The 21,508-nt window shown below is 43.6% G+C and overlaps 1 protein-coding gene across 1 annotated transcript in view; it reads right to left on the bottom strand.

Moving 5' to 3' along the window:
- Window positions 1-21,508, bottom strand: part of WIPI2 (WD repeat domain, phosphoinositide interacting 2) — a 439,829-nt gene that overhangs the window by 307,076 nt on the left and 111,245 nt on the right. The window contains exon 3 of the mRNA XM_044302641.1: window positions 20,735-20,904. Coding sequence (XP_044158576.1) covers window positions 20,735-20,904 — 170 coding nt within the window. The remainder of the gene's footprint in view (window positions 1-20,734; window positions 20,905-21,508) is intronic.

Below are 21,508 nucleotides of genomic sequence, written 5' to 3'. Positions count from 1 at the left end.
TCCAGCAAATTGAGATAAAGATTATAGTGATGGGTTAAGTATTCAAAATTTAGTCAAGTCCAGCTAAAGCCTAACCCTAGCAAAAATATAAATGATTAAAGTTTAATATTACTTATGACAAACACAATGTCCACATAATGTCCAGGCCCACACCGGACCACCCAGATAACCAAGCTTTTTTTGGGGGGGGGGGGATGTTGAAGATAGCCCTAGGCTAAGATCCCTAATACTCGGCCCTGAGCCCAGGGGCGACTCCTGATGGTGGAGGCCCCCTGTCCTCGAACCTAACTGGACACTCCTGATGTGCCCTAACGAGTGAGGTGGTTGAGAGTCAGGGTCGAATGTGGCGGGCCGGTATGGGCGTGGACAAGGAGGATCAATAACACGCAATGCACGGCGTATACAGCCCTGTTGATGCAGAGGACCAACAGGTACACGATGCAATAAACTAAACTACAATTACATAAAGACACCGAATGAAGGATAGTCAATCATGTCACAGATCAAGTCTGTGTAAAGCCCCGACGCGTTTCCCCCACCGTGTGGGATCATCAGGGGGTGGATACATATAAGATAAATCACCAATAAGGATAATAAAGCAAAAACCATGTCAGACGGGTGGAGACCCAAACAATGTTGGCATCCCTATCAAATAGCCGTCTAACAGGCGGTGTCACATGACATATAAAGTTAAAAACGAAAGGGAATTGGACCAGATAGTATTTCCGGGAGGTCTAGAGGGATAAATACAAGATCGGGCATCTTGATATAACGGGCATGTGCAACTCACAAACAGCCATCAACCGTGGATATCTGTAGAGAAAAAGATAACACACGCTATATATATGCGTTCAAGCGTACACAGGTTACACACCCACTATTGTGAGACGCCTCCACCAACATCTATCAGATTATAGGAGAACACTCACTGGAGTAAGGCAAGATATAAAGCGCATACGTGATCGTGGTTGATGCCAGGAGATACAGATGGCAGTCTTCTAAATAGTGGTGCTCTAGACAACAGGTTGTATTAATGTTGTCCACAGTCTGTTTAACTCACATCCAATATGATGGGATACTAGAAAAATAGTAATAGGTAGTATCACAGCGGAATCTCCAGTCCCCATATAACGTAACAGCTGATGGACTAGTTACCTTTAACGGTGATCTGGATAGTGTAGTCCGGCCCCTCAGGGTCTGGCCGTCCACTAATTGAAGTACACTTAATGACAAAGAAGTATATACATGTCAGGTATGCCCAGAGAGTATAATCTCCTGGCTGGCTGTAATAAAATAGGAGTACTTACTTATGAAGATGAGTCCCTCAGAACCTAAGAAACCTCCCAGGGTCCAATACTTGGTCAGATCCAAGTAGCCCTTGATTTATACAGGTCCTCTAATTAGAAATATAATCACCTGTTCATAGGTGACCCCCTCCGGTGTGTGGCTCGCACGCCTGAACTAGTGTCGGCGTGCGCTCCATTGTGGAACGCACGCCGCAGGATATCCGGTTCAGTCGTCCGGATATGACGTCATAGGGTCTTGCGTTCCAGCGTGGAACGCACAACGAACCCGGCGTCTGAATGCGGCATGACCAGACTGAGCCCTGCGTTCCAGAGTGGAGCGCAAAGGGCCAGATCGACTAAGGGAGCATCAAATCCTCCCAATGACATATATATAACGACATTAGGTGGCAAAAGTGCATGGCCACAATGTGTCAATGATAATTAGAAGCCGCTTTTATAAGTCCATTATGATGGATACATGGAGATAAGTAAAATAAAAATCAACTATCTGAATAATAAAAGGTAACTTTGTTATTCAGGATTAATACTCCGAGGGGGTATGTATAAATCTATAGATAAAGAGGATATCAAGATGGCAGATGATTAAATAAAGGGCCATAATGAGGACCTGTCAGGGCAGGTACCTGGCTGGATCGGAGACCAGTAGGCATTTATAAATGTGGTAGTTGTAAAGCCTGCCCTTTCCTGAATACGGCCAAAACTATTGTAGGATCCACTTCTGGCCAGTTGTTCCAGGTACGAGATTTCATCAACTGTAGATCTAGGGGGTTGGTGTATTTGTGCCAATGCACATGCCCTCTGGACTATGTTGGGAAAACTACTAGAGAGTTCAGAAGGCGTATTCTGGAACATATCAATGATGTCAAAAATAAGGAAATTACTCCGATAGCTGGACATGTTAACGATCATCATGGTGGGGATCCAGGATGTCTTCGATTCACGGCACTTGAATTAATACATCCATCGCCACGCGGAGGGGATTGGGACAGGAGGATCCTACAAAAAGAAAGCGAATGGATCCATAGACTCCGGTCTCAATCCCCCCTTGGCCTAAATGAAAGATTGACCTTTTCCTGCTTCTTATAATCTGTTTTACTTACTGGCCTTTGGCCTATGCTAGTTATATCCACACTTTTCCCCTTCCCCCCCCCCCTCCCCCCTCCCTCCCTCCCTTCCCTTTACCGTATGCCCCTTCCCTGTCCTTTCTTTTATCCTTGCAGCATATGGGCTCGGATGGACATTTCTATCCTTTTGGACTGAGCCGGGTGCGTGAAGTACCCAAAATTTTCTGTTATCACAAACGGTGAATAGTAAATGTTTCACCGTCATCTCTATCATCTCTCTATATATTCTATATCTATTATTACAATAACTCCTTGTCCTCATTATGGCCCTTTATTTAATCATCTGCCATCTTGATATCCTCTTTATCTATAGATTTATACATACCCCCTCGGAGTATTAATCCTGAATAACAAAGTTACCTTTTATTATTCAGATAGTTGATTTTTATTTTACTTATCTCCATGTATCCATCATAATGGACTTATAAAAGCGGCTTCTAATTATCATTGACACATTGTGGCCATGCACTTTTGCCACCTAATGTCGTTATATATATGTCATTGGGAGGATTTGATGCTCCCTTAGTCGATCTGGCCCTTTGCGCTCCACTCTGGAACGCAGGGCTCAGTCTGGTCATGCCGCATTCAGACGCCGGGTTCGTTGTGCGTTCCACGCTGGAACGCAAGACCCTATGACGTCATATCCGGACGACTGAACCGGATATCCTGCGGCGTGCGTTCCACAATGGAGCGCACGCCGACACTAGTTCAGGCGTGCGAGCCACACACCGGAGGGGGTCACCTATGAACAGGTGATTATATTTCTAATTAGAGGACCTGTATAAATCAAGGGCTACTTGGATCTGACCAAGTATTGGACCCTGGGAGGTTTCTTAGGTTCTGAGGGACTCATCTTCATAAGTAAGTACTCCTATTTTATTACAGCCAGCCAGGAGATTATACTCTCTGGGCATACCTGACATGTATATACTTCTTTGTCATTAAGTGTACTTCAATTAGTGGACGGCCAGACCCTGAGGGGCCGGACTACACTATCCAGATCACCGTTAAAGGTAACTAGTCCATCAGCTGTTACGTTATATGGGGACTGGAGATTCCGCTGTGATACTACCTATTACTATTTTTCTAGTATCCCATCATATTGGATGTGAGTTAAACAGACTGTGGACAACATTAATACAACCTGTTGTCTAGAGCACCACTATTTAGAAGACTGCCATCTGTATCTCCTGGCATCAACCACGATCACGTATGCGCTTTATATCTTGCCTTACTCCAGTGAGTGTTCTCCTATAATCTGATAGATGTTGGTGGAGGCGTCTCACAATAGTGGGTGTGTAACCTGTGTACGCTTGAACGCATATATATAGCGTGTGTTATCTTTTTCTCTACAGATATCCACGGTTGATGGCTGTTTGTGAGTTGCACATGCCCGTTATATCAAGATGCCCGATCTTGTATTTATCCCTCTAGACCTCCCGGAAATACTATCTGGTCCAATTCCCTTTCGTTTTTAACTTTATATGTCATGTGACACCGCCTGTTAGACGGCTATTTGATAGGGATGCCAACATTGTTTGGGTCTCCACCCGTCTGACATGGTTTTTGCTTTATTATCCTTATTGGTGATTTATCTTATATGTATCCACCCCCTGATGATCCCACACGGTGGGGGAAACGCGTCGGGGCTTTACACAGACTTGATCTGTGACATGATTGACTATCCTTCATTCGGTGTCTTTATGTAATTGTAGTTTAGTTTATTGCATCGTGTACCTGTTGGTCCTCTGCATCAACAGGGCTGTATACGCCGTGCATTGCGTGTTATTGATCCTCCTTGTCCACGCCCATACCGGCCCGCCACATTCGACCCTGACTCTCAACCACCTCACTCGTTAGGGCACATCAGGAGTGTCCAGTTAGGTTCGAGGACAGGGGGCCTCCACCATCAGGAGTCGCCCCTGGGCTCAGGGCCGAGTATTAGGGATCTTAGCCTTTTGAATTACTATCAGGACTAACTGGAACAGCAGGAAAGCATACACCAGATCCCCAATTCCATGTTTGGGAGAATGCATCTACTGCCCCAAAAGATCCACTGACGGAGATCCCCATCTGTTCGCTATCATTTCGAGTATTTCTGTATTCAGGCGGCCCTTTTCTCCTTGATCTATGTTCTTCCTGCCGAGAAAGTCTGCCACATAGTTTTGTTGTCTCTTTAGATGAACCGCTGATTTTCCCTGAAAGATCTATCAGTTTGGGGGACTTTGTTCCTCCTTGATATTACTATTTTCCATTGGGGTAGAAAATTATTTAATATTCCCCCTTTCCCCCTGTATGATCTGTCCTTATTACTAAATGGGCGAAATGCCTGGTTTCTTTTGAAAGCTTTTTCTTCAGGAAACCCCTTTTTCTTATCGGTTGCTTTTTCAAGAATTTTGTCCAAGACTGGACCAAAGATGTACACCCATGAAAATGGCTACGAAACACTGTTTCATCTTGGAAGCTTTAAATCCTGTCCAAGACTTTATCCATAGCGGTCTTCTAGCTGCATTAGAGAGAGCTACATCTTAAAGGGAACCTGTCACTGGGATTTTGTGTATAAAGCTGAGGACATGGGTTTCTAGATGGCCGCTAGCACCTCCGCAATACCCAGTCCCCATAGCTCTGTGTGCTTTTATTGTGAAAAAAGACCGATTTGATACATATGCAAATGAACCCGAGATGAGTCCTATCCCTGACTCCTCTCATGTACAGGACACATCTCGGGTTAATTTGCATATGTATTAAATCGGTTTTTTTTTACACAATAAAAGCACACAGAGCTATGGGGACTGGGTATTGCGGATGTGCTAGCGGCCATCTAGCAACCCATGTCCTCAGCTCTATACCCAAAATCCCGGTGACAGGTTCCCTTTAAGCTGAAAAACGAATCGTTTCTGCTGAAGTGTCTGCTAGGAAGGCTGTCGCTGCTTTTAGCAAGGGTATGGAATCTATTATTTCTTCCCGAGGTGTTTTATTTTTTAGATGATTTTATAGCTCGTTCAGCCAAAGATACATAGATCTGGCTACAGATGTTGCTGCTATATTTGTTTTCAGACCGAACACTGACACTTCCCATGATTTGCATAGAAGACTATCCGCCTTCCTTTCCATGGGGTTCTTTAACTAGGATGAATCCTTAAACGGTAATGACGTCTTTGTATTCACTTTGGCAACCTGCACATCAATTTTGGGAATTGAATCAAATATTTTTGACTTGCTTGGGTAAAATAACAGGCTCTTAAATTTGTATCTCACCATTTATCATTCATCAAGCACCATGTTTTTTATGCTTTCGTTAATGGGAAAAATTCGGGAGTGCTTGGTTCTCAAACCACAAACATTTCTTCTTGTATTAAATGGGGCTTTTGGACTTCTTCGATACCCATTTAGGCTCTAACCGCTTTTAAAACACTGCCTGCCCCATAAAAAAAGTCGCCACCTGGATTTAACTAAGCAAATAGTTGAGCCTCCTATTGGATAATTACTGCATGGGCGATTATCTTTCAGCTGGCAATAAGTTGCTTATCATTTCTTAAACAACCATGTCAAAAGACATCTCGTGGTCGTGGAAAAGATGTTAGTCTGTTTGAGAAGGGTCAAATCATTGGCATGCATCAAGCAGAAACAACATCTAAGAAGATTGCAGAAACTACTAAAATTGGGTTAAGAACTGTCCAAAGCATTATGAAAAACTGGAAGGATAGTGGGCACCCATCGTATTAGAGGAAAAAATGTGGCGGGAAAAAATTCCTGAATGATCGTGATCGGCGATCACTTAAACGTTTGGTGAAATCAAATCTAAGAAAAACAACAGTAGAACTCAGGGCTATGTTTAAAAGTGAAAGTAAGAGCATTTCCACATGCACAATGTGAAGCGAACTCAAGGGATTGGGACTGAATAGCTGTGTGGCCGTAAGAAAACCACTAATCAGTGAGGAAAACCAGAAAAAAAGGCTTCAATTTGCTAGGGAGCATAAAGATTGGACTCTGGAGCAATGGAAGAAGGTTGTGTGGTCTGATGAGCCCAGATTTATCCTGTTCCAGAGTGATGGGCACATCAGGGTAAGAAGAGAGGCAGATGAAGTGATGCGCCCATCATGCCTAGTGCCTACTGTACAAGCCTATGATCTGGGGTTGCTCCAGTTGGTCAGGTCTAGATTCAGCAACAGTATGTGCTCCAAGAATGAGGTCAGCTGACTACCTGAACATACTGAATGACCAAGTTATTCCATCAATGGATTTTTTTTCCTGAGGGCACAGGCATATTCCAAGAAGACAACGCCAGGATTCATCTGGCTCAAATTGTGAAAGAGTGGTTCATTATTTTTACACATGAATTGGCCACCACAGAGTCCAGACCTTAACCCCATTGAGAATCTTTGGGATGTGCTGGAGAAGGCTTTACTCAGCAGTCAGACTCATCAATGCAAGATCTTGGTGAAAAATGTATGCAACACTGGATGGAAATAAATTGTGACATTGCAGAAGCTTATCAAAACAATGCCACAGTGAATGCATGCCGTAATCAAAGCTAAAGGCTTTTTTTCGGTGGCGACTTTTTGTGGGGGGACAAGCAGTGTAGGTCATTCATCTTCTCTGTAGAAAAATAAAACTTTTTTGATTCTTCTACAATTTCTCCTTCAGATAAAGGATCTTTATCTTCCCACTGTTTTGATGAAGATGCTTCATCCTCCAGACCATCCGAGTTTGAGGAGGACTTCCTGCCCTTGTTTGGCGTTTAGAAGGTTGTGGACCTGGATTCACATCTGAAATAGAAGCCAGTGAAGATTTTGCTTCTTCATGAATCACTGATCTGAATTATTCCATGATAGATGGTTTTTCTTCTCTTACTATGTTAGAGTTCTTTAGTATACTGATATGGCCTCTTCTGAGCCTCTCCTTAGGGACCTATTAGAAATAGAGCAACCCCAGCATTCTCAGGTCCATAAATATAAAATAACACATATCTATATGTACATGTAGGAGCCCCACACCAAGACTAGAATACATAGCAGATTACCAATGAGTATAGTATGAAGATGTTTGATTAACCTACATGCACACATACACATATGTATATATTGCTGCAATTTTGATTATCCCACATGGAGACATACAATTGGAGGCGTTGGAAAATTGAGATCTCTAGGTGCCTGCATCTCTGGGCCCAACAACACTCACCCCAGACCTCAGATCAGAAGCTCTGTGGCTCTCCCGCTGGTGCCTTTTAAAGTGTGTCAGCCAGGTAACATTGTGGCACTTCTGGTACATGAGCGTGCCGCTACGAACCCCAGAAGTGATGTCAGATGCCCGCAATCCCTGCAGTATCTACGTCATCACACCAGCTTGTCCCACTAGGGAAAAGGAGACTACGGCAGCAAGTGGACAGGTATCTGATCCACAGAATACGAGGCCAACTCCTCACCTCGCCCAGCATTGGTGAGCTACCGCTGGCAAGCAGGGGACCACAAGGGTTTTATTAAATTCCTTCAACTCAGCAAGGAAGGTCCTGAACCCCCGATGCGGTGCCCTAAATTAAAGGGAGTATTTCACCTAAAATGACCATTATACACCACAAACATGATGATATCCATTACATTCCCCATATTATAATCTTACCTTTCATATTGCTGTCCGTCGCCTATTCGCTCTTAAAAACACTTTTATTCCATATGCTAATCAGGTTCTGAAGGTGCCCAGGGGCGGCATTTATGCGGCCGGTGCCCAGGCTCCACGGCACTGTTCAAATCAAACCCCTCCCCTTTCACCCCTCTGGCCCGCCCTCGGTTCTTCAGATACCATCCTCCAGTCAATGACAAATCCGGCGCCTGCGCACTCCATTACTCAATAGGGCAGAGGCAGCAGAGCGTTTAATGCGCATGCGCCGGCCCGTACATCCCGATATTTTGGCAGTTTACTTCCGCCGGCTAGATCGGGATGTACGGCCCGGCGCATGCGCATTAAACGCACTGCTGCCTCTGCCCTAGTGAGTAATGGAGTGCGCAGGCGCAGGCGCCGAATTTGTCATTGACTGGAGGATGGTATCTGAAGAACCGAGGGCGGGCCAGAGGGGTGAAAGGGGAGGGGTTTGATTTGAACAGTGCCGTGGAGCCTGGGCACCGGCCGCATAAATGCCGCCCCTGGGCACCTTCAGAACCTGATTAGCATATGGAATAAAAGTGTTTTTAAGAGCGAATAGGCGACGGACAGCAATATGAAAGGTAAGATTATAATATGGGGAATGTAATGGATATCATCATGTTTGTGGTGTATAATGGTCATTTTAGGTGAAAGACTCCCTTTAATAAAGAAAAAAAAAAGAAACAATCCATCTTCACCTCCCTGATACACAGAGAGGCCTTTCTCTGTTCTGGCCACTATAGGGGCAGGAAAACACTGGGAAATGGTGGTGGGAGGGGGCAATTTAACCTTTATCTGTTTCCTGCACCTACAGAGGTTAGGTGTAAATCTCCAGTTATATGCCATCATGGTGGAGAAATGAAAAAAAAAAGTTATGGGTCTTGGGAAGAGGCAATGCAAAAATATTTTCTTTCTTTTAAAAAAGGGATTTCTTGCACAAAAGTAGTAAAACGTAAAAAACAAAAAATATGTATTTAGTATTGCTGTAATCAAAGTGACCCAGAGAATAAAGATATTATGTTATTTATACCGAAAAGTGAACGCCATAAAATTTTATAACTTAAAAAAACTGTGGGAATATTGCTGTTTTTCCCATTTCCCTCTGAGAAGGAGTTAATAAAAGTTAACCGCCTCCCGACCACGTAACGCACGGATGCGTCCGGGAGGCAGTCGATTAATTCCTCCTGGACGCATCTGTGCGTCATCTCGCGAGACGTGAGTTTTCGGACTCAGCCGGCCCGCGCATGCGTATCGCGGAGCGGCAAATGAACGAGAACAATTTCGTCACCATCCTACCAGCCAATGATCGTGGCTGGCGGGCTGGCGATTTTTTAAAATGTCAAATCACAAGCCATATTAGTAAATATGATGTGTTAAATGGCTTCCCTGCTCCTCTGCTGGTCCTTTTGGTCGGTTGGATCCAGCAGAGGAGCAGGCTTCACAGTGAGTAGCACCAAACACCACACATAGCCCCAGATCACCCCCCTGCACCTCAATTAACTCTTGATCACCCCTTCTTGTCCCTGTCAATCACTAGTGAAAGGGAAAAAAGTGATCAGTGTAAACTGTCAAATTTATTTTTTCACTGTTATTGACTGTTAGGTTTTAGGATAGTTTAGGCCACTTGGTTAGGTAGTTTAGCGATCGGTTAGCGCCAAGCCCACCGCACCGCAGTCACTTATTCGCTGATTAGCGTATCGCTAATCAGCATTTGTACTTTTATAGTATCTGTAAGTGATCAAAACTGATCACGGTCAGATCTATAATTGTATTAGTGTCACCTTAGTTCGCCCTCCACCCAAAACGCAGTGTTTGCCCGATCAGGCCTGATCGGTCGCCCACACGTGCGTTTACCCACGCCCGCCCCGCCGCAGTGACAAAAATTTTTTTTTTTTTGATCACTGCACATTCACTTCACAAGCGCTGCATCGATAAAAAAAATCTGTTTTGATATTTTTTATCAACCGCAGCGGCCTCCGGTACTTCGCTAGCCTCACATTTGTAAGACAGGCTTGCTTTTTTTTCTTGGGTAGTCTCAGGGAATACCCCTAAATTTAGTAGCCCAAACGTCAAACAGGGGGTATTCTTCTGAAGAGGCCTACAGGCTTCTGACCCAGTCGGATGAGGAATGGGAACCCTCATCTGATGAATCTAGCGGGTCAGAATATGAACCTGTAGAAAGCAGTGGCAGTCTGACCCAAAGTTCGGACGAGGAGGTTGAGGTCCCTGATAGCACCAGGCGTACCCGGCCCCGTGTCGCTAGACCACAGGTTGCGCAGGATCCGCTTCAAGGGCAGTGGAGTGGGGTAGGCGCTGTCGGATTACGTGGTGAGGCATACACCAGCAGCGCAGCCCATCCTAAACCTAGTGCCAGCACTGCCGTACAACATGGTGAAGTGGCGAGCACCAGAAGGGAAGTTGAAGCTGGTACGGTGGCCCAGTCTGGAGTTCGGGTTGAGACAGCTCAGATCGGTTCAGCCCTGGGATTTTTTGAGCTGTTCATGACTGCGGAGCTCTTGGACTTAGTTGTGGCAGAAACAAATCGGAATGCCACACAATTTATAACCGCCAACCCGGGAAGCTTTTATGCCCAGCCTTTCCGGTGGAAACCAGTCCAAGTTTCCGAAATTAAAAATTTTCTGGGCCTTCTCCTCAACATGGGTCTAACTAAAAAGCATGAATTGCGGTCATATTGGTCCACGAACCCAGAGGCCACCCAGCTTTTGACCGGCTCCACAAAATTCGGCCCCTCATAGACCACTTCAACCTGAAATTTGCAGATTTGTATACCCCAGAGCAAAACATCTGCGTAGACTAGTCCCTAATACATTTTACCGGGCGCCTTGGCTTCAAACAATACATCCCAAGCAAGCGCGCCCGGTATGGGGTCAAATTGTATAAGCTCTGTGAAAGGGCCACAGGCTATACCCACAAATTTCATGTCTATAAGGGAAAAGATCAGACCCTGGAGCCGGTCGGTTGCCCTGACTACCTGGGGAGCAGTGGGAAGACAGTCTGGGACTTGGTGTCACCCTTATTTGGCAAGGGGTATCATCTTTATGTGGACAATTTCTACACAAGTGTGGCTCTCTTCAGGCATTTGTTTCTAGAACAGATTGGCTGCTGTGGCACCGCGCGAACTAGTCGCGTGGGCTTCGCCCAACGGCTCGTTACCACCCGTCTTGCAAGGGGGGAGAGGGCTGCCTTGTGTAACCAAGAACTGCTTGCGGTGAAATGGAGAGACAAGCGTGACGTTTACATGTTCTCCTCCATTCACGCAGACACGACAATCCAAATTGAGCGAGCAACCCGTGTCATTGAAAAGCCCCTCTCAGTCCACGACTATAACCTTCACATGGGAGGAGTGGACTTCAATGACCAGATGTTGTCTCCGTATTTAGTTTCCCGACGCACCAGACGCTGGTATAAGAAGGTGTCTGTATGGTTAATTCAATTGGCTCTGTATAATAGTTTTGTTCTCTACAGTAAGGCTGGGAGAACATGATCCTTCCTCAAATTTCAGGAAGAGATCATCGAGAACCTCCTGTATCCAGGAGGTTCCGTGGCCCAATCCACCAGTGCAGTTAGCCGTCTACACGAGCGACATTTCCCCAATGTCGTTTCTGGTACTTCAACCCAACCCTCACTCCGAAAAAGATGTTGTGTCTGTAGCAGGAGTGGAATAAGGCGTGACACCAGCTATTTCTGTCCTGACTGCCCTGACCACCCTGCCCTATGCTTAGGGGAGTGTTTCCGGAAGTACCACACATAGGTACACCTAGCATAGGGATCACATCTCACCAGGACAGGCACACAGGGCTATTAGGGCCCATTCACACACACAGCTGCTGCAAACCTCTCCTTTCACCTGGGACAAAGTGCAAAATGCACTTCGCCACATCTTTGGGCGATTTGCGCTTTGCACATTGACTCATGGGGAAGGAGATGTTTGTCCTATAAAGGTAAAAAAAAATAAAAAAAATCACCAGTAAGCAAAAAGGTTAACGTTCAGTTCAAAAAGTTAAAGTTTATATGTTCTGTTCAAAAGTTATTATGAAGTTAATAAAATCATTGCATTGCGGCCTTGTTTTTTTCTTTTTTGTTTTGTTTTTTTTACCTTCCAGGTGGACCAACCGATCGACTAGCTGCAGCACTGATGTGCATTCTGACAGAAGCATTGCGCTGCTGTCAGATTACACACAAGTCGCTGTATGCGGCGCTGCAAGACGAGATTTCTCCTCTGCAGTAAAAAATAAGCTTGCTGAGGAGGTGGCGGTGTTCATATGCTTTGGCAAACACTTTGCATATAAAAAATAAAATAAAAAATCCCGGCAATGATTTATTCATCCACATCGATTGATGTGAATGGAGAAATCTGGTTTGCCAGGGCATACGAGCTAAGTGGGTATGGATGTTGGGCAGGGCTCCTATGTCCTGGCAGATGCCTTTTCTTTTTTGGGCAGAGATTTTTTTCATCCACATTGATCGATGCGAATGAAGAAATCTGTGCCGTTCATTTTTTTCTTTCAGCCTAGAGGCTGAACGGAAAAAAAGAAATCTCATTACCTCTATGCTTAATATAAGGAGAATAGCAGAAACTCCTAATGCTGGCCATACATGTAATGATTGCGGAGACCCTCAAATGCCAGGGCAGTACAAACACCCCACAAATGACCCCATTTTGGAAAGAAGACACCCCAGGGTATTCGCTGAGGGGCATATTGAGACCATGAAAGATTACAATTTTTGTCCCAAGTTAGCGGAAAAATATTCTATGAACTCGCCAGGCCCCTCATTGAATACCTTGGGGTGTCTTCTTTCCAAAGTGGGGTCACATGTGGGGTATTTATACTGCCCTGGTTTGTTAGGGGCCCGAAAGTGTCTGGAATCCAAATGTCTAAAAATGCCCTCATAAAAAGAATTTGGGCACCTTTGTGCATCTAGGCTGCAAAAAAGTGTCACACATGTGGTATCGCCGTACTCAGGAGAAGTTGGGGAATGTGTTTTGGGGTGTCAATTTACATATACCCATGCTGGGTGAGAGAAATATCTCTGTAAATTGACAACTTTGTATAATTTTTTTTTTTAAGTTGTTATTTACAGAGATATTTCTCACACACAGTATGGGTATATCTAAAGATACACCCCAAAACACATTGCCCATTTTTTCCAGATTTTGATTTCAAACTACTTCTCACGCATATGGGCCCCTAAAATGCCAGGGCAGTATAACTACCCCACAAGTGACCCCATTTTGGAAAGAAGACACCCCAAGGTATTCCCGTGAGGGGCATGGCGAGTTCCTAGAATTTTTTTTATTTTTGTCACAAGTTAGCGGAAAATGATGATTTTTTTAAATTTTTATTTTATTTTATTACAAAGTCTCATATTCCACTAGCTTGCGACAAAAAATAAAAAATTCTAGGAACTCGCCATGCCCCTTACGGAATACCTTGGGGTGTCTTCTTTCCAAAATGGGGTCACTTGTGGGGTAGTTATACTGCCCTTGCATTTCAGGGGCCCAAATGCGTGTGAAGTAGTTTGCAATCAAAATGTGTAAAAAATGGCCGGTGAAATGCGAAAGGTGCTCTTTGGAATGTGGGCCCCTTTGCCCACCTAGGCTGCAAAAAAGTGTCATATATGTGGTATCACCGTACTCAGGAGAAGTTGGGGAATGTGTTTTGGGGTGTCATTTTACATATACCCATGCTGCGTGAGAGAAATATCAAGTGCCAACTTTGTATAAAAAAAATGGGAAAAGTTGTCTTTTGCCGAGATATTTATCTCACCCAGCATGGGTATATGTAAAATGACACCCCAAAACACATTCCCCAACTTCTCCCGAGTACGGCGAACTACTTCCCACACATTTGGGCCCCTAAAATGCCAGGGCAGTATAACTACCCCACAAGTGACCCCATTTTGGAAAGAAGATACCCCAAGGTATTTCGTGATGGGCATAGTGAGTTCATGGAAGTTTTTATTTTTTGGCACAAGTTAGTTGAATATGAGACTTTGTAAGGAAAAAAATGAATAAATAAATAAAAAATCATCATTTTCCTCTAACTTGTGACAAAAAATAAAAAGTTCTATGAACTCACTATGCCTATCAGTAAATACCTTAGGGTGTCTACTTTCCGAAATGGGGTCATTTGTGGGGGTTTTCTACTGTCTGGGCATTGTAGAACCTCAGGAAACATGAGAGCTGCTCAGAAAGTCAGAGCTGCTTCAAAAAGTGGAAATTCATATTTTTGTACCATAGTTTGTAAACGCTATAACTTTTACCCAAACCATTTTTTTAACCAAACTTTTTTTTTTTATCAAAGACATGTAGAACAATAAATTTTGCGAAAAATGTATATATGGATGTCGGGTTTTTTTGCAAAATTTTACAACTGAAAGTGAAAAATGTCATTTTTTTTCAAATAAATCGTTAAATTTCAATTAATAACAAAAAAAGTAAAAATGTCAGCAGCAATGAAATGCCACCAAATGAAAGCTCTATTAGGGAGAATAAAAGGAGGTAAAATTAATTTGGGTGGTAAGTTGCATGACCGAGCAATAAACGGTGAAAGTAGTGTAGTGCAGAAGTGTAAAAAGTGGCCTGGTCATTAAGGGTGTTTCAGCTAGGGGTTTGAAGTGGTTAATCAGAAAGTTGTGTGTAACCCAACTTAAGGACCAGGCCATTTTTTGCAAATCTGACCAGTGTCACTTTAAGTGGTGATAACTTTAAAACGCTTTGACTTATCCAGGCCATTCGGAGATTGTTTTTTCGTCACATATTGTACTTCATGACACTGGCAAAATGGAGTAAAATAAATACATTTTTATCTATAAAATAAAAAAACACAAAACTGTCACACTTAGACCCTAATTTCAATTTTCATATATGTAGTTACTAATAACATGATATTCCAGAATCAGTTACTATTAGACTGACTTACCCCATATTTAATAAGATTCAGCCCTTAGCAACCAGTCTGCATAAAACTGCTATTTCACTATTCAGTTAAGATGGCTGCCACTGCCCTCACCCTGAGGCTAAACCCACCCGCCCTCACTAGCCAGTAACAATAGCCACCCAAAAGTGTCAGTAATCAGAGCCCTCCCCCCTGAAGGGTTAATCTCCTGCAGCACAAAGGGGTCCTCTTACCACATGTTGCTTTCATTTATACACTGAGCAGATGGCAGATCTCCCATCCCTGGTCTGCGCTGCTTCGACTCTACTTCTCCAGCTCTGCTGAGTGAGCGAGCGTCTGCCAAGCACAGGGACAGGGAGAAGTGCACACGGCCCAGGCTGCTAGGGAGGACTTGGCCTAAATCATTTACTTACAGTCCCTGGCTTTCAGTAATGTGACCTTGCACGCTGCCTGCTTCTGCGTCCTCCATCCTTCAACAGATAGACGGATCATGCCTAGCAACCCTATTTTAAGCACAGGTAAAAGTAGGAACTACAGGGAACAAAACTGTGGAATTAAGGGGTAATTAAATACACAGTGAAAAGTTGAAATAGGGCCACGAAGGAGATATTAATCACCACCATCCAATACTCCAAAAAATATGACAGTTATACTTTAAGGACCAGTTCAGTTCTGAAGTCACTTTGTGAGGCTTACATAATAGAAACCACCCTTTAGGTGTTCCACAAGAGTTATTGGCAAATGGAGATGACATTTCTGAATTTAATTTTTTTCCAGTTACAAAGCAAGGGTTAACAGCCAAACAAAACTCAATATTTATGGCCCTGATTCTGTAGTTTACAAAAACACCCCATATGTGGTCGTAAACTGCTGTACGGGCACACGGCAGGGCACAGAAGGAAAGGAATGCCATACGGTTTTTGAATGTCAGATGTTGCTGGACTGGTTTTTTGACACCATATCCCATTTGAAGCCACCCTGATGCACCCCTAGAGTAGAAACTCAAAAAAAGTGACCCCAGTTTAGAAACTACGGGATAGGGTGGAAGGTTTGCTGGTACTAGTTTAGGGTACATATGATTTTTGGTTGCTCTATATCACACTTTTTGTGAGGCAAGGTAAAATCATGTTTTAGTGTCTCCATATGTTTGTAAACACACCAGTAAGGCCTCATGCACACGACCGTTGTGTGCATCCGTGGCCGTTGTGCCGTTTTCCGTTTTTTTTCGCGGACCCATTGACTTTCAATGGGTCCGTGGAAAAATCGGAAAATGCACCGTTTTGCAGCCGAGGCCGTGATCCGTGTATCCTGTCCGTCAAAAAAAATATGACCTGTCCTATTTTTTTGACGGACAACGGTTCACGGACCCATTCAAGTCAATGGGTCCGTGAAAGAACACGGATGCACACAAGATTGGCATCCGTGTCCGTGATCCGTGGCCGTAGGTTACTTTCATACAGACGGATCCGAAGATCCGTCTGCACAAAAGCTTTTTCAGATCTAAGTTTTCACTTCGTGAAAACTCATATCCGACAGTATATTCTAACACAGAGGCGTTCCCATGGTGATGGGGACACTTCTAGTTAGAATACACTACAAACTGTGTACAAGACTGCCCCCTGCTGCCTGGCAGCACCCGATCTTTTACAGGGGGCCGTGATCAGCACAATTAACCCCTTCAGGTGCGGCACCTGAAGGGGTTAATTGTACTATCATATCCCACTGTAAGAGATCAGGGCTGCCAGGCAGCAGACCCCCCCCCCCCTCCCCAGTTTAAATATCATTGGTGGCCAGTGCGCCCCCCCCCCCCCTCTATTGTAATAATAGCTTGGTGGCCAGTGTGCGGCCCCTGGCCCCCCCCCCCCTTTCCTCCCTCTATTGTAATAAATCATTGGTGGCACAGTGTTTTTTTCATGTCCGTGGATCCTCCAAAAATCAAGGAAGACCCACGGACGAAAAAACAGTCACGGATCACGGACCTACGGACCCCGTTTTTGCGGACCGTGAAAAAATACTGTCGTGTGCATGAGGCCTAAATGTCTAGAAGGAGCTGAGTATCACAGTCCTTTTAAATCTGCCTAATTGGTGCTTATTATGCTTGATTGCTGCTCCTTGACATCCACAGGTGTTTTCAATACCTGATCGAAAACACTTGAATGAACCTCTGTTCTTAATGAAGAAATCACAAAAAAAAAAAACCATTTAATACTGTATTACAAAAACAATTGATGTCATTTTAGTTGAATCTGGTTCTTTAAAAAGTCCTTGTAAGATTTCATTCTGACCACAATTACAAATGTACACTAAATTCCCTAAAACCCTTTACAGCATTGGGGGTTGAATCATTTTGAACACAACTGTATATGGAAATGTGAACGGAAAAATAAAAAAGTTATGGCTCAAGGAAGATAGGGAAGAAAAATGAAAACGCAAAAACTGCTATTGTTTTGAAAACTACTGTAGAACTATGTTACTTTTCTTCAAAGCAGTCATAAGGGTTTATTAAGGATGGAAAAAGGAGTAACTATAGCATTGTTTTTTGGAGTTTCGTTTTCAGCATTCACTGTGCACTATAAAATAAATTGTTATGGACAATGGTTGCGGAACCGCTGTACCAAATAACGGGTTTTACTCTGGGCTATTCCTAAGTGCGTTGCTCTGGTGGCCCCCTGGTATTCACAGATCTGGTCTTCGTTGTAGGGGAAAGTCACCAGGAAGATACCTCTTGGAAATAGTCCCGGTGTAGTTGGAAACTGGCCCACAGGGGATCAGAGACATCCAGTGCAAAGGACCAAGGGATCAGGCAATACTGATATCCAAAACAGGACGAGGTCAGGGTAGTTAGTTCGTGCAAATCCAAGATAAAGGTCCAGAATCAGGGCTTGCAGCAGAAAGGCACAAAAGTCAGTACATGTCAAATAACATAAACTAACACCTTAGTAGGAACTTAGCAAGTTAGCAACCTAATTGCTCAGGCAAGGAGAGAAAGGGCAGCCCTGCAATTTAAGCAGAATAAGCTGCACAGAGGGCAAAGAGAGAAGAAGAGTGATGGTGACCGCAAAAATGTCGATGTAACAGATGGGCTACCTTTATTCCACAAGTCATTACAATTATGGTAACACCACATATTTTAGTCTTTTAGTAATTTTGCATAATGAAAAAAAAATACTGTAAACCTTTCTGTTCCATAAATTTATTTTTCTTTTCAAAGCAAGGCATTCCAATCACTATACCCATGAATTAAAATATAGCCTTTAATAAAAATAAAATTTAGAAAAAAATTAACTCAACAAGTAAAAAAAAATTTAAACGCAATGGATTCTCTAGTTCAGAGATGCCCCTCCAGCTGCTGCAAAACTACAACTCCCAGCATGTCCTGATGTCCAGGCATGAAGGAAGTTGTAGTTTTGCAACAGTTGGAGGGCTACAGGTTGGGCATCCCTGCACTAGTTCAACCCACACCAGACAGCAAACACAATCAGGGAATACATGATATTGCAGTCCATATCGGTAGTTTAGGGAACCTAGTGTCCAGAAATATAATACATTTTTTGGAGGATCCACGGACATGAAAAAAAAAGTCGTTTTGGTGTCCGCCTGGCCGTGCAGAGCCAAACGGATCCGTCCTGAATTACAATGCAAGTTAATGGGGACAGATCCGTTTGACGTTGACACAATATGGTGCCATTTCAAACGGATCCGTCTCCATTGACTTTCAATGAAAAGTCTGGAGTCCCTTTTATACCTTCCTGATCGGACTTTTCTCCAATCCGATGGTATATTTTACACACACTGTGTCACGAACGAATAATTATTACAATACAGGGAGGAGGGGGGGGGGGCGATGGGGGGGCGCACACTGTGCCACCAACAAATTACTACAATACAGGGAGGAGGGGGGGGGGGGGGGGGGGGGGCGCACACTGTGCCACCAACGAATTATTACAATAGAGGGAGGGAGGGGGGGGGGTGGGGGGGGGGCACACACTGGCCACCAATGATATTCAAACTGGGGAGGGGTCTGCCCCCTGCTGCCTGGCAGCCCTGATCTCTTACAGTGGGTTATTATAGTACAATTAACCCCTTCAGGTGCCACACCTGAAGGGGTTAATTGTGCTGATCACGGCCCCCTGTAAGAGATCGGGTGCTGCCAGGCAGCAGGGTGCAGTCTTGTACACAGTTTGTAGTGTATTCTAACTAGAAGCGTCCCCATCACCATGGGAACGCCTCTGTGTTAGAATATACTGTCGGATATGAGTTTTCACGAAGTGAAAACTTAGATCTGAAAAAGCTTTTGTGCAGTTATACTGCCCTGGCAATTTAGGGGCCCAAATGTGTAAGAAGTACCTTGCAATCAAAATGTGTAAAAAAATGGCCTGCGAAATCCGAAAGGTGCACTTTGGAATTTGGGCCCGATTGCCCACCTTGGCTGCAAAAAAGTGTCACACATCTGGTATCGCCGTACTCAGGAGAGGTTGGGGAATGTGTTTTGGGGTGTCATTTTACATATACCCATGCTGGGTGAGAAAAATATCTTGGTCAAATGCCAACTTTGTATAAAAAAAATAGGAAAAGTTGTCTTTTGCCAAGATATTTCTCTCACCCAGCATGGGTATATGTAAAATGGCATGCCAAAATACATTCCCCAACTTCTCCTGAGTACGGCGATACCAGATGTGTGACACTTTTTTGCAGCCAAGGTGGGCAAAGGGGCACATATTCCAAAGTGCACCTTTCGGATTTCACCGGTCATTTTTTTACACATTTCGATTGCAAGGTACTTCTCACACATTTGGGCCCCTAAATTGCCAGGGCAGTATAACTACCCCACAAGTGACCCCATTTTGGAAAGAAGACACCCCAAGGTATTCCGTGAGGGGCATGGCGAGTTCCTAGAATGTTTTATTTTTTGTCGCAAGTTAGTGGAATATGAGACTTTGTAAGAAAAAAATAAAAATACAAAATCATCATCATTTTCCGCTAACTTGTGACAAAAAATAAAATGTTCTATGAACTCACTATGCCCATCAGCGAATACCTTAGGGTCTCTACTTTCCGAAATGGGGTCATTTGTGGGGTTTTTCTACTGTCTGGGCATTGTAGAACCTCAGGAATCATGACAGGTGCTCAGAAAGTCAGAGCTGCTTCAAAAAGCGGAAATTCACATTTTTGTACCATAGTTTGGAAACGCTATAACTTTTACCCAAACCATTTTTTTTTTGCCCAAACATTTTTTTTATCAAAGACATGTAGAACTATAAATTTAGCGAAAAATTTATATCGTTACATTTCGATTAATAACAAAAAAAAGTAAAAATGTCAGCAGCAATAAAATACCACCAAATGAAAGCTCCATTAGTGAGAAGAAAAGGAGGTAAAATTCATTTGGGTGGTAAGTTGCATGACCGAGCGATAAACGGTGAAAGGAGTGTAGTGCCGAAGTGTAAAAAGTGCTCTGGTCATGAAGGGGGTTTCAGCTAGCGGGGCTGAAGTGGTTAAAAGCTTTAGATCCGTCTGTATGAAAGTAATTTTTTTGACGGACAGGATACACGGATCACGGTCTCGGCTGCAAAACGGTGCATTTTCCGATTTTTCCACGGACCCATTGAAAGTCAATGGGTCCGCGAAAAAAAACGGAAAACGGCACAACGGCCACGGATGCACACAACGGTCGTGTGCATGAGGCCTAAAGCTGTTCCTATTAAAAATATATCAGTCATTCTTCACACCCTTTACTCACCTGTCTGTTCAATTTTACTGCCAAAATGGTATTTGAATAACTGTAGTTGCAGATCTCCGTTCCTTTTTTAAAATGACATACTTTAAGTTTTCGAGGTGCTTTGAGGCTCACAATAGCAACAAGGCTACTGGAGAATAGCCGTTCCACAATGCAAACATCTTCTGTATCAGCTGCAAAGAGAATGAGAAAAGTGCAATTACACTTACTGGTAATTCGGCTTCCTAGAAATCTCCACAACAGTACCTCTGAATGTTTGCTCTGTCCTGATGGGACAACACACACACACACACACACAGAGGTTAACCCCTCAAGAACCTTGTCATTTTTCACCTTAAGGACCAGGTCGTTTTTTGGAAATTTGACACGTGACACTTTATGTGGCAATAACTTTTTGTCATGAGAAAACAATCTCAGAATGGTTTGGATAAGTAAAAGTGTTCCATTATACTTCATGATAATTGTAAATTTGAGATAATCTGTTTCAACTTTATTTATAAAAAAATAAAAATAATATCCAAAATTTACAGATAATTTGGAAAAATTCACAATTATCACAATTTGAATTTCTCTTTCATTTCAGATAGTGATCACTCATCCCTCCCAAGTTATTCAAAACTGATTCTACTAGATGTCTTGTAAAATTTTGAAAAGCAACCTTTTTTGGGCAAACTTTCCATTTGAATCCATTTTCCTGTAACACAACAAGGGTTCACAGTAAAACAGGGTGAAAACCCTCAAAAAGTGACCTCATTTTGGAAACTACATCCCCCAAGG

Source organism: Bufo gargarizans, chromosome 8 (assembly GCF_014858855.1).
Source record: "Bufo gargarizans isolate SCDJY-AF-19 chromosome 8, ASM1485885v1, whole genome shotgun sequence".
NCBI lineage: Eukaryota > Metazoa > Chordata > Amphibia > Anura > Bufonidae > Bufo > Bufo gargarizans.
Note: the sequence above shows the minus strand (reverse complement) of the source record. Positions and strands in the feature narration are given on the sequence as shown.